Source organism: Phyllostomus hastatus, unplaced genomic scaffold (assembly GCF_019186645.2).
Source record: "Phyllostomus hastatus isolate PE091 unplaced genomic scaffold, TTU_PhHast_1.1 phas_contig_40, whole genome shotgun sequence".
In the NCBI taxonomy this organism is placed as follows: domain Eukaryota; kingdom Metazoa; phylum Chordata; class Mammalia; order Chiroptera; family Phyllostomidae; genus Phyllostomus; species Phyllostomus hastatus.
Window position 1 is genome coordinate 78,463,954 of NW_025333872.1, and position 14,404 is coordinate 78,478,357.

Here is a 14,404-nt window from a genome sequence, read left to right on the forward strand (position 1 = left end):
GAGCCCAGGAGTGGACTGTTTTTATTTGGTTTGCTGGCTCACTGGCTGGCTAGGTAGAAGTCTTGACTGAGAGACACTTGGCTATTTTAGGGATTTTCCCTTAGTGCCATTTCCAATGTTTTAGGCAAACTGATCACATTCAAATCACACTTATTAGACTTCTAATCAATAAAAATAAAGCACCAGATTGGGGGAGGTAGTTTTAAACCTTAGCTTGGGCCCAAGTGTAGGTATTTTTTGCTACATTAAGTTGCCAGAGTTTAAGACACTTTACTGTGAACATCAGAAAGACTCTTTTAGCTGAATTTAGAGAGGTGAACTCTGGAAGAGCTTGGAAAAGGGAAGTGATTGGCTGATTGACTACCTACTTAAGCAAACCAATGAGGACTGTCTTGGACTTCCCCCTCAAAAAATTGACTTACTGGTGTTTATTTTTCTGTGTGCGTGTTTCTGTTTTTGGTGTGTGCTTACCCCTTCTCCCATTCTTTTGCCAACTTATGTTTTAGTCTGTTGCCAGCTGCACAGAAATAAGTGCAGTAAGAGACACACCGATATCCTGCCTTTAGGGTGTGTACAGCCTATGTGTTCCAAATTTAATGTGGTGTCCGTAACAGCATGGACTGAAAATGCAGGAACGGGTGACATCTGTTAAATGTCATGCACCGTCACATTGTACTGTGTTGTACTTTGTGTTGTACTTTACTTAGAACACGGAAGCCATCTGTCCTGAGCTCCGACATTCCTCTCAAAATCTCTCCGATTCATCACAGTTCTTCCCAGAGGGGGAAGCGGGACCTCCTACAGCCATCTGCTCCCCTCCTGCCTCCTTTGAAACCTCATCCTTTCTTCTCCCTGCTCCGCAAATGCCTCTCCATTCAGGGACTCCACCCCACCACATGCATCCAGGACTCCTGGATTCTGAAAAGTTTCTTCCCTCGACTCCCTATCCTCCCAAGTCTTGTCTATTGTGTTCACCAAAGGTAATAAACGTGTGGACTCTGGTACCATTATTGTCTTACGGTCTTTGTTCAACCAGCTGTAGTCTCTCTTGCCTAGCTATAAAAAACTTTCCAGGGCACGAAATCAAATGATCTATTACTAGTTTTTCATCTATCATTCTCCTAGATTTTCTGTAGCACTCCCTCCTCTGATTTTCCTTTTGACCTGTTTTTCTAATTTCTCTGTGGTCAGTCCTTTTCTCCTTCACTGACTTAAATTTCTCCTTCTCAAATGAAAACCATCCCAAAACTTTCTTCCTCCCCAAATTTTAGGCCACAACTTTTTTATCTTCTAGAACTCTCATTTACTATTATCTCCATCCAGGTTGACCCCTAGATCCAAAAAAATATGTACTGTTGGCCTCAGGCCTGACTTCTGCCAGTAAGTCCTCAATGGTCTGTCTCTACACATTTCTATCATTGATTCATCCTGCCGTTAATTCATCGTGTCCCAAGCCAGCTCCCTCCGAAACTTGCCTAGTTTTGAATTCTTCTCTTACATAAACTCAACACCTAGCCTTTCCTCCCATCATCATTGCCCAAATCATGGTTCTCAAATCTTGTCAATTAATTGTTTTAATCTTATCCTCTCAATTCCTATTGCTCTCCTACTAGACCCTCCTTCATATTTTTTAAAAAAGTACTTTATTTATTTATTTTTAGAGAGAAGGGAAGGAGAGAGGAGAGAAGCATCAATGTGTGGTTGTCTCTCGAACATCTGCTACTGGGGACCTGACTTGGCTTGCAATCCAGGCACGTGCCCTGAATGAGAATCGAACCAGTGACCCTTTGGTTGACAGGCTGGTGCTCAATCCACTGAACCACACTAGCCAGGGCCTCTCCTTCATATCTAAAACACCATCTGAACTGCTCTGTGCAATTTCTGTTCCCTCTTATTTACCCAACACAGTGGTACCAGATTAATTTTCTCACACGCCACTACTTTACACATACATCCCTTGCTCAAAAACCTTAAGTCCCCATTTCTGTGTAATTAAATATACTCCCCGGCCACCTCCCAATCACAAGGAGCTCTATTCTATTTCCCACTTTCCATCTTTCCAACTCTTATTTCCAGCCAAATATGAGTTAAAATGTGTCAACATTTTTGAGTTAATGTAATATAAAAATTGTTCACTTTCTCTAGAACTTTGCAAATCCCTGCTTTCTGTCTTTGTTCCTGGTGCTCTGTGCCCTGACTGACTTCCCAGGTTCTGACGGACTCGGCAATTCTTGCCCTTTAAGGCCCGGGGGGTGGGGAGGCCGCCCTCCTCAGTGGAGCCTGTTCCACCTGCCCAGGCTTACAGCAAGCTTGTCCCCTGAGCCCCTCCGGGGCCTCCTGGGCATACCCCTCACCCAGCCTCTCACATAGACGAGGTATGACTTGTAATTATAAATTTGTCTCTTCAGTCTGATATGAATTATCGGTGGCAGGAACTTTGTCTTCTGTTTCTCTATAGGGTGTCTATAAAGTCTGGAGCCATCATTACTTTATTTGTTTACAAATAGCGGATGACATACAGTGCTGCCTGCCTTCTGAATTCCAGGGGCATCATGTACACCTGCCCTGCTGCGGCAGTGCCGCACACATGGCAGAGTCACAACAATTCCTCATCGCCGAGTCATTTCTGTGATGGGTTTAGGTATGAATGATGCAAAATATGCAATGGTAAGGATTCAGAGAAACATCAAGATGTGGTTAAAAAGAAACACTGGATCTTCTTTTCCCAGCAAACTCCGGTTTTGTTTCTCTTACAAGACTGTGGCCACCACCCGCCCTCATGCGAGACTGTTCCGTGACCAGCCATCTTTCCGGGCTCGGCTCTGGACTTGGCTTCTTCTCGGGGAAGCTTTTCTCCATCCCTGCTGGCAGTCAGATGTCAACCACAGCGCTCACTGCATGCATTGTTGTTTCTGCTCTGTCTGGATTCCACCGCTGGCAGTGAACCTCGGGGCCAGGAACCGTGTCTTGTTAGTGCACCGTCATACACAGCGCCCAGTACTTAATAACTACTTTTGAATGAATGGTGGTAACAGTAGGCAAGAACTGAGTGCTTACTACCTGTGAAGCATTGCAGTAAGCACCTCTGAGTAGGCTGTTTTTCCCATTTCGGGTGAGGAAACAGACTTGGAGAGGTTAATTAATCTGCCCAAGGTCAACAGGTGGTAAGTTTTGCTCCAGGCCTATGTGTTTAGACTCTTGCTACCTAAATGGACAACGAAGCTAACCATCTTACCAGCACCCCTGTGGAGAGGGGCTTCCCATTCATCCCTCCAGGTACCACCTGGAAAAGGAGGTGGGATAGTGTCAGCTCAGCTGTAGAGCTTTGCGAAAGATCTCTGGGCACTGTCCCAGACCAATAAAGACCAATTTCTCTGAGGGGGTGGCATCAATATTTTCTAAAAGTATCCAGTCATTTTAACGTGAAGCTGGGTGTAGAAGCATCAGCCCAGATTCGTGCCAAGGCCTTTCAAGTGAAGCCTTTCATGAAACTCGGGCCATAATGGAACTGCCTTCTTTTGTGACTCAGACCCAAATGCTGCCTGGGAAGTGTTATGAACGATGCAGGAACAGGGGACTCGATCCCAAGGGCAGTGCAGGGTGAAGGTCCCCCTGAAAGACTATCATTAAAGAGTTCATCAAACATGGGTAGCTTGGTCCTATACACAGTCTAAAAGAAGCACTTAACCATAAGTACTGGGGAGATGAACTGTGGCTTAACAAAGAAGTTACCCTGTATTTTGGTATGAGTGAAATGACACGTCATTTAATTTACACTCTGCCCCCTTCGAAATTTCCCCTCAGGATTGGGAAGTCAAAACAAAACAAAACAGATGCAGCTATGTTGTTGCAAATATCAAATGGCAAAGTACTGGTGAGAACTTTCTGGATAATCTAATGCCATATAAAATATAACGTAGCTGGGTTTTCACACAAAAATAACGATGGCTCCTGTTTCATCAAGCACTGTCACACATGGGGCAGGTGACCAGGTCTGTACTCTTTTTATCTTGCATAATAAAGTATCCTCTATATTCAAGTAACTGTATCTCACTGATCCATGTAGGAACTTTGAACTTTATCCTATTAATATGGGCAGGCTTCTAAAATATAATATTCAGCTTCAGATGCTTCCCTCTGCATGAGAACTACAACTGAGGCAAGAGAAAATGCAGTGTTCTCCGGGAGGGTGGGGGGGGGGGTGTTCTTGCCGGCCCCTTGAGATGCACAGTTGTCACCCAAGGAGACTCAGGGCTCTGAGGACATGTGCTGACTTTCTTTTATTTCCTTTTTCCTTTGCCCTCTGTTGCCCTGAGGAAAGACTTGGGCATCAGCTGTTCTTCGATTACTTGGATAGAAGACAGATTCTTTTTAATGTTATAGCTGAATAAACAACTAGAAATCTGATACAGTAATTTAGCTAGTTTGTTAAAACAAAATGAGATTCTTTAGAATTTATCAAAACAGGTAGGTTGAGTCTTTTTCCCTTTTTAGAGTAAATACGACACAATGGATAGCTTTAGAACAAGCTAACTTTACTATGATTCGGGCCTGTGCAACTGGTACAGTTCAGTAGTAACGAAAATGACTCAAACCAATGTACTCTAGGCGAGAAACTTAAGTTACAAAATATAGTCAATATTACAATTAACACAGATAAGTAAAAACCATTGCTCTCAGATTTTGCATATTTAAAAAACAAACTATACAATAATTGAAATTAGGCATTTCTACTCAAATTGTCAGGGCACATGACAAACACACAGAGGCCTGAAAAGCTGGGGCACATTTTGGCTTTGTCCCAGTGATGCACAATCACGTGAAATGTTACATCTGGTTTGCGTGAAACGAACATTTGGCTGAAGTGCAGTAGCTGCTGAGTTCAGAATATTTCCATTAAAATGTTTCGAGTAAAAGAATCCTCAATATCCTAGTATTTAGGATTATTTTGAGAGTCTTTACAAAGAGTCCTTATGAACTGTAGAAACAGAAGCATCTAGGAAGTTTCAGTGTACTTTGTCTATTTTTTTAACACGAGTAAACAAATACTGGATTTAAAGTGCTGCTTCTTTCTCCTCTCCCTTGGATCCTTCTTCCCTTAAGATCGGTTCTGGGTCGGCGGTCGGAGTCCCCAGAGAAGGCTGGACACCAGCTGAGCGGCAGTCAGGTCTGTTTGTCTGTTTGTCTGTCTCGAAAGTCCGTGATGGCCCTCCACAGTGTGCAGAGCATCCCGCCCCTGCGGAAGACACAAGAACACGGTGATGGGAACGCTGCATTCAAAACGTTGCCCTTGAAACAGAAAATGACCGTTGAGCTTTCAGTTGCCGGGATCAGAACGTGAGGACGCCAAACTCATCTTGGTCACTGTGTGTCTTTTTGTATACACCTTCTCATCATCCCTCCTGCCTTTCCTCTCCACTCCCACAATCCACCAGGTCCCAAAGCAAAAAAGATTTTCAGCACTTCTGAAATGTCTTTTTAGAGGCTGGTGTGAAAAAGTTATGTATATGCTTGGCCTGATGGGAAAAAAAATTATTATGGGAAACTGTATCAGATTATACCAGGTATTCTGATGGCAAATTAGTGCCCCAACCTATTTCCAAGTATGCCACAATTTGTTTGAAATTAGGACATTTGTTTAAGGCAGCTGTAGAATAACTTCATGGTCTTAGTCTGATATGTCAAAAATATTATTCCAGTTGACTTGCTTTACTAACATGGGAATATCGGTTATTGGAGTTCTCAACAATAGTCTGCTCCAACCAGCTCAGTTTACTCTGAGCAGCTGAGACCCAGAGAGGGCGGCCAGGAATGCTGAGCCGGTGAGGGCTGCTCGGGGACCCAGCCGGGGCAGGAACCCAGACTTCTATTTTAGAGAGAGGGGAGGGGAGGGAAGGGGAGGGAGAGTGGGAGAGCAATGCCAGTATGCAGGAGAAACATCAGCTGGTGGCCTCTCACAGGCCCCCAGCTGGGGACCCGGCCTGCCACCCAGGCGTGTGCCCTGACAGGGCGCAGGCCGGCGCTCAGTCCACGGGCCACACCAGCCAGGGGGCCCAGACTGCTAGACCTAGGCCCAGTGCTCTTGCCTTCGTGACCACTGAACAGAAACGAAAGTGGTACCTTAGCTTCAGGCATTTTAGGTCATCGCGTGTAACGTAGTAGAGAACATCCACTAGTGAGTAATCCTCAGCCAGAAACTGCGAAGAAAGTAAAATACGCATAAAAGTTAGAAGTTTTATATACCTTTAATAGCAAACTCCACCTGCAATGTAAACACTGGCAATAATTAAAAGTGAATCTAAACCTATTAAAAACATAATCTTCTGGAGTTACTAGGGGGAAGCTCCTTCCTATTAAGAAATAATTATTAAGAGAGACACCCATGACTTCTAAACGCACAGGGAGTCTAAGCTACATGGGGTTTCCACACGGGGTTTCCACACGGTCCTCCAGGGAGCAGGCAGGACTCACTCGCAACTGCGTCTGCGGCACGTGAAGTGACGTCTGTCTCTATGAGCTTCTTCGGTGTTCTCCGGCTTTCCCACGCAGGGAAGGAGTGTTCCTGAAAGGTGCTCTTACCCTTAATTTCTGAACTCAGTTTTCATGCCTCACAAAAGGTACTTTCAAATAATTATTAGTATACCAGTGTCCCGAATTTAAACGGAAGCTCTTAATTTTAATTCCAAAAAAGGGGCAATGATTTAGAGGCTTATCAGTTACTCCTTAATTGTGATTTGAGTCTCAGTTCGAGACATATTTTGGAGAATTTGGTCATATGCATTATTTTCCATAGGCAAGAGCTGTTTAAATGCATGCAGCAGTAACTTGTTACCTATAGATTTCTAAGGAGACCCTACATTTTAGTGGTCCAATGAATTATCAAGTAAAAAGAAAAGACATCTTTATTCTTACTTGTAAATTTTAAATATAAAGCAAATTTAAAATTTTATATTTAAAAAGCTATTTTTAAAATTTAAATATAAAACTGAAATCAGTGTAATGCTGTATTAAGAGGCCCTTTCTATAAAATAACAAAAAAATAACCTCTGTGTATCTGTGCACATATACATAATCTTAAAACGGAAACAAATGCTATTCACTCTGATTATGAAAGATGGTAAGGAATGAGAGGAATACGTTATTACAGATATAATATGGTTTGTATACAAAGTGTTCCTGCTATAAGTTCACTAACTAGATCTATTTTAAAGAGCCAGTGGAGTCTAATAATCTCGCAAGAGAATTAAAAAGTTAACAACCTTTTAAAGAATTAGAAACAGAAAACCTTTTGAGTTTAGTGCTGTCTTGATTTTTCCACTCTTATTTTCAATCCGAAAATATAAAAATGCCCAGGGGTCCTGGGCCACGAAGATGAGTGTCTTGGCACCCTCCGCACTACAATGCTGGAAAGGCTTCCCCTTCTAGTCTGCCCACCCACAACACACCTTCAGGTGGCCTAGTTATTCCTGCACATTCCTCGAGGCTTCAGCTCAGCCACCACCTCCTCCAGGGACCCTCCCCAACCGTAACACCTGAGAACCTTGCCTTCACAGGATTTGGAAGGCCATAAACTTTCACCTGGGGAATTATCTCACTGTCGTCTGCCTACCCTAGGCTGTAGGCTCGGGGGCCTGACGTGCTCACCGGTGTGCCCCTGTGCCCGGCACACGGTGGGTGGGCGCTCACCTCCAGGAGGTGGAAGAACGCCTGCCCCGCAGGCGGCTTTCCTTACCTGGCTGACAGTGTCCTCGTCAGCCCCGCTGTCTCGGAGCCAGTCGCTGAGTTCCGAGTCTCTGGTACTGGCGCCGGAAGCTGAGCGGCGCGCGGGCAACCCGGGAACAGCTAGAGGAGGAGTGGGGGAAGGGGAGGCCGTTCTGAGCTTCGCCTGAGAGAGGTCCTCTGAGACCCCCCCAGTCAACAGACATTTATTAATACTTTAAAAGATTTTGCTCTAAAAATTAATGGAAACAATTAAGATGGGCAGTATGAACTATAAATAAAATGCTTCAAGAGTGCTTAATCTTCTAGTAAATGGAGAGTCAGAAGCAATAATGTGATGATACTTCCACCTTTTACTTTCATTTCAATTTTAGTTTCTTAGAATACACTTGGTGTAGTAAAATTGTACTGTGTTTTTCATACAACAAAGACCAGTGTAATCAGCAGAGAACTCGATAATTATAATAATCTTTTTCTGTTTGCCATAATATGAAAAAAAACTAGAATACACACAATACAAATGCAAAAATGACAAAAACAATATAATTTTATTCCAGTAATCTCATTTGTGAAATCTTTAAAAGGAAATAAAGGCATAAAAGTAGAGAACCCTATTTACCTCAATAATATGTAATCTTAGGAAAAGATGACTATGAAGCATCTTATTTTTACCGCCCTTATAAGAAATGATGGTTTGCTACAATTAAGAGTTGTATATTTTAAAAGACAAAAAAGAAAAAACAAAACGAAAAACAAACAGTTGGATATTTTTAAAAAGCAATGTGTTTGTGTGTATGGTTGTGGTACAAGTGACAGATGCCAACTCAGCCACGAGATAAAGCTGCCGGTGGGCTCCCTCAGCTGCGTGGGGCAGCCTGGCTGAACAGTTTTAAAGTTTTCTGCTTATTCACCTGTTGGTTGGGACTTAAGCTTCAGGTGTTTAATTTCTTGGTCTTTTTCTTCAATAGCGTGATGAAGGAGCGCTTGTAATTCTTTCTCTTTCTGAATCAATGCTTCCAGTAACCTGCAGGAGAAAAGTGCATTGGTTGACCACCTCATGAAGGCGGGGCAGCCAGCGACCCTCCAGACCTGGGCTTCCCCCACTCCCGCCAGCAGCGGCACCCTGGGGCTTCCGTGCCGTGCAGGTTCCCAGCCGGCACTTCTGCGGCGAGGTCCGCGTTATCTCGGTTCGCCTCGTACTTCCTACCTAACTCTGACAGATTACTTCACGCTGTCCCGGCTTCAGTTTTCTCTTTTCAAAAAAGGTAAAAGGAAAACTTCCTGAAAGAATTACTGTGAGCTTTAAACGAGACAATGTAGCTCAAGTGCTGGCCTTTCATAAGAGCTCCTCTGTTCCCAGCCGCAGCCTCAGGCCCTGGAAAAGGGCCCCACCTGGGACTCAGGAGGGGTTCCTTCCCCGGCCCCAGCTCCCGCCCCGCCCCCACAGGACACAGAGTGCGTGGCTCTCTCGCAGGAGAGAGGATCCCTGTGGAGCAGGCAGCAGAGGCCAGATAAAAGGAAAGCACTGGAGGCAGCCAGAGAAGGCGTGAGGAAGGCAGGTTATTTAAAGACAGCTACTGTGAGCAGTGCCCAATTAGGCAGATTAAAGAACTGAAAGCCAGGGGGAAGCCGAGGATTAAGGGAGATTTTTGTCTACTCCAATGGGAATGATATCCAAAGAAATGGATAGCAAGCTCAGTATGAATTTTACCTTGGCAATTATTTGGTCTGGTATATGTTTTTGTCTTCCTTGCTAATCCACATGTATGGAATAGTAATGGCATAGTCTTATTGTTTGCTCAAAGAACACTGTGGAACTTTCTAGAATCTAACCTATGCAAATCTAGACTGCATTAAATCCTTTTTATCTTTAGAAGCCAGAACCTAACATGGGAGGCAAAGTACTGACAGGCTACCTCATTTGTCCCAAGTCCATCTCTCAAAATTATTTATTTTAAGGGCATATCCATTCTATCAGTTTTAGTTTTACTTTGTCTTCAGTACCATTAGGAAAATCCTTAGAAACCAAGGCACTTGCCTGCCTCTCTGTCCCAGAAGTTTGCAAGGATCTGCCCTGAGGTCAAGTTTTTAACTTGGGTGGGGGTGAATAATTCCAGACAGAAAATCAGATAACCATTCATATCCTCCTGGGTAAGGTTTTAACTAACAGCATTATTGTCCTGTGTTATTGTCGCAGCTCCTTGAGTGAGGTGAATTACCGTAAACATTTTGTGTAAGCATACACTCAAGTGTAAGTAAAACATACGTTCTAAGGCCATTTTGTTACTTTTCTCATTTAATATTATTGATGACCTAATAATCATGAGCTAGATAAACCTGATTACTTTCTTTGGTGATTATCCTAAATCAGTGATGTTCAACTGCTATACAGGAAGAATTTTTAAAACACGCAGTTCCTGAGTATTTAGCCAGGGGCACTGACCTCTTCCCATAGACTGACAAATTAAAAAATGACAACGGCCAACACAACAATAGCTGTCTGGGGAAAATGAATTGAAATTATACCTATTTATTATTGTCAGATCGGTAAAAAAAATTTTTTTTTGGTGTGCCACAGAAGTTTGGTAATTTCTTTACTTGTGCCATGAAATTAAAAAGATAAGTTTAACATTCCCAACATGAGGGCTACAACCTTTCCTAAAAACACACTAACCCTTTTCCTCAGTTTACTTTGCAATAAGTGTACTTCAATATATGAAGTATTATTCACTGACAATTAGAAGGATCAGTGTAGACACGGCCAGTCCCTTACTGCCACCGCTTAGTACGGGCACTGAAGAAGCTGCCCTTTCTCTGGACCGTGTGTGAAATAAGTGTTGTGCCCTGTCCCACTCTCTGGGAGTAACGGAGAAGCTGTGGGAGGTCGTCCCTAGAAAAAGGAAAAGGAGGCTGATAATCTGTGAAATTTAGATTTCACAGATTTAAGCAAAACGCACAAACGTGGGCTTTTGTGAAAAATGCAACTGTGCGCTAATGTAACAAAAATGTGGCAAATCCTCGTCTGTTCAACAGAGAGGGGAAGACGTGGGAAGCAGGTGCTCAGCCAGCTGACACCCTCAGAAAACGGTGGGAGGGCTCGAAAGCAGCCCGTGGGGACTGCAGGTGGCACAAGCATGGAGGACAGAGGGTGGGGGCAGGGTGGTGAGACAGTAACTCCGATGGCTAAGGAGAGAAGGAAAAGGCTGTATTTAATTTAGGAGAGGTGGGTTCTGTTGACATGAGCCAGGGTATGTAGACAGAAGGTTTTAGGGCCCGAGAAGCAAACATACCAGCTCGTGGGTACATACAGTGGACTTAGTGTCTGTATGATTCTGACTGGAAGCCGTGGGCAGAGTGGGGTGGGGTGGCTGAATCAAAACAGTAAGGAGTGAACTTCCGCCTCCAGAGATCAGAGAGGGTATAAAAGGCAACTCCACTCAGGGTCGGACGACAGAGTCCCCTCAAGGGGAGTGACTGAAAATAACACCTGCTGTAATGGACAGGGTCGTAACTGGACTGCTACTCAAGAGGAGGAGGAAATGGGGGACACCAAGACTTAGATGGACATCTCAAAGGAGAAAAGACTCAAATTCCTTTCTGCTAAGCAGCAGAGATGGCAAGTTAAGAGCTGGGTTTCAAAGGGCAAGACTGGGATCTGGAAGTCAGAAAGCCACGTTCCCTTTACTCAGAAAGATTTCTGTACGCAAATCACAGAAGATACGTTTGGAGCCACTTACACATGCAAACAAAATTCATACTCTTGAATATAGGATGAGCTTTGTACTAAAATGAAGCTTTGTATTCAAATTTAACCTTAGAAACCTAACTTATGACTAGAAATAAATATTTTACCTCCCTGGTGAACAACAGAATTTTCAACTAAGGTTTCTAAATATTTGGACAACTTTTATTGATTTACTCCAAAAAAAAAGTTTTCACTGTAAACCCAGAGTCATAAAGCCAGTTGCCCACATGTCAACTGCAGCCAGCACAGGAAGCTGTAAATCATGCAGATGCAGACCTTGAACCGGCCAACATCTGTGAAGAACAGGAAATATTTACTCTTCACTTAATAACCTGCCCCTGTAAGTTGTTACGTTACCACACTCTCAAAGAAAAATTAAGCTCCAGATATGACACAGCATATTAAAAATAAAACTGAATCATAAATGGTCAATGGCTCATCATTTTAACGTTCTAAAATGCGAAGCTTTAGCACCATTAGTTTTACCTCCTCAAGAACAGGGGGCTTCCTCTCCTAAAAGAACTTGATATTCCAAATCCCGGGCTTTCGAGAACGCAGGCTCTCGGTCGGCCGTTCAGCCGTCTGCCGGACGGTACGCGCTGCTCTCAGTCTGTGTCCAAGAGGCTATGACAGAGTGACTCCGGAAGCCTCAGTGCACTTGGACACAGAGCAGTGATCAAGGAAACTGTGCCGAGGCGTCAATTGGTAGAAATAGAAAATGTATTTGACAGAAGAGACTAAGATAAGTCTCTCTCTTTTTTAGAAAGGCTTTAAGTGGAGTACATGGACCATATTTTGTATTTTCTACAGACCAAACTTTAAAACAGACCCAAAACATATGCACTTATAAAAAAGAAACCTACCCATGTCAGAATAGGACTTACCTATTTGTTTCTATTTTCATTCTTCCAAGCTGTACATTGAGTGATCGGTGAGCACTCTGGGAATTATGGGAAACAGTAGAACTGAGCGTGCTCACTCCGGAGGTAGCCACAGCATCTTCAATGATGGGACGAGGGCTTCGGACAATTCGATTTAAAGGCTGTTCCTCACGGTCATCTTCTGCGTCCAAGTCTTCCTGGTCTGCGGTGTCACTCTCGGATGCAAGGCCAAAATGGGGCCTCAGTTCTGTCAAGCATAATATCAACAGCAGTGTTAATGAAACATGACCGGCTGCCTTAATTCAGACACGAATGTCATCTGCCCTGCTGTCGGTAAGATTTGTATTCCAAACTACTTTTCCAAAAGTGAGGATGATTTCTGTGCATTAATTCAGGTTTGTTCTGCCAGTGAATTTGCAAAATTCAGCAGGTACATAAACTTAATGATCTAATTCAAACAGAAGAAATGTTCCCCCTGCACATAAGATAAATGCTAGAATCAGAAAGGCAATTACCGTATTTTTTGGACTGTAAGATGCACCCGCCCCCCATTTGGGAGGAATAATGGTTGTTAATGCTGCTGTTGAGTTCTGTTTACATTTATATTGGTGAAATATTATGCTATTTATGTCATTAAATAGTTCACCACATTTTTTGCTTCAAATTTTTTTCCCTATTTTCCTCCTCTAAAACCTAGGTACATTATGGTCTGAAAACACGGTATATAAAAATTTGTTAAGGATGTAAAAATTTGCTTATACAGGGATAATTAATTTTTTAGATGATATAATATTTGGCAATTATTAACTCAGAAATGAGGAAACAGATATGGAGATTATCTAAACAAAAGTAAGTACATGGAATGCGTTTTGTCTCTAACAGTCAAAATGTAAGGGGATGGGAGGAGTCACTGAAATGGCACACAGACTTACATTCACTTTAGTGAGTGTCTTTGACTATCGGGTTGGTTTTTGGTGTGTGTCCGACCTGTTGACTAACCATCATGATTTAAAATGCAAAAGTTACAACTCTCCACTTAAACATGCTACTATGACATGAGTTCATTTCATGCCACTTCAGAACTTGGATGATGTCTATCTCCGCATAGAAAAAAGTGACAAATTGTGATTAGGTGGTCAAATGTTCCAGAAAAAGGAATGACGTTCATAATTTAAGTGAAATCAGAGAAGCAGAGACAAGGGATCCTAACTCCCTGTGCTCAGGTACGTGCACCTTTCATCGGATCACAGAACCCACGGAGAATGTAGAGAAGCCACGGAGATGCTCCCCAGAGAACAGCACATTCCCCAGCATTCTGCCTCAACAGTCTGAGGGCGCAGACACCCTGAAGCCCGTCCTGAGAGTCCATGCATCACAGGGGAAGAGCCCCTGGGTGCAGGACAGGGCTCCAGAGGGAGCCACTCTGGCAAGGCAACCAAAGGCCCAGTCGTTGCCCAACCCTCTATGTAACTCTTTCCCTACCTTACTGGACCTGTGCACGGTACCTTCCTCTAGGCGTCTGGCTGCTGCTTCTCTGCATCAGAGCCTTTCTGCCTACTCCCTGGCTTTAAAGGCTGGAGCCTGGAATTCTACCTTTCACTTTGTTGTGTTTCCACTTACTCTACATGGGTGAGCTCGTTAACATCTATGAAGGTTAAATACTTGTAATGTGAGAACAACAAACTATATTTCTAGCCCTGATCCTATTACATCTAATGCCTCCTTGACAGTCCTGTTGGGCAGCACTTCAAATTCAACAACCAAAAAGGGAAGTCGTCTTTTTTCATAAGAAAATGTAAGAGTGCCCTTCTTAGGGCCAAGCTCATGTGCCAGCCCTGCCTCCCTTCATCTCTTTTTGTTTCTTTTTAAAAAAAATTTTTGGGGGTAAAAAGTGCATGACATAAAATTTGTATTTTTACCATTTCTATGTGAACAAATTGCAGTGTTAGGTATCTGTACACTGTTGTTCAACCAATCTCCAGAACTTTTTTATCTTACAAAACTGAAACTCTATACTCATTCAACAACTCCCTTTCCCCCTCCTCTCTGCCCTTGGCAA

At 43.3% G+C, this 14,404-nt stretch overlaps 1 protein-coding gene across 1 annotated transcript in view; it reads right to left on the minus strand.

Moving 5' to 3' along the window:
* Positions 1-4,514: 4,514 nt before the first annotated feature.
* MAP3K5 (mitogen-activated protein kinase kinase kinase 5) overlaps positions 4,515-14,404 on the minus strand; it is a 173,653-nt gene continuing 163,763 nt past the window's right edge. The window contains exons 26-30 of the mRNA XM_045843111.1: positions 12,349-12,592; positions 8,631-8,743; positions 7,733-7,842; positions 6,121-6,197; positions 4,515-5,236 (exon numbers count right to left, since the gene is read on the minus strand). Of these exons, the coding sequence (XP_045699067.1) occupies positions 5,164-5,236; positions 6,121-6,197; positions 7,733-7,842; positions 8,631-8,743; positions 12,349-12,592 (617 nt within the window). The 3' untranslated portion in view covers positions 4,515-5,163. The remainder of the gene's footprint in view (positions 5,237-6,120; positions 6,198-7,732; positions 7,843-8,630; positions 8,744-12,348; positions 12,593-14,404) is intronic.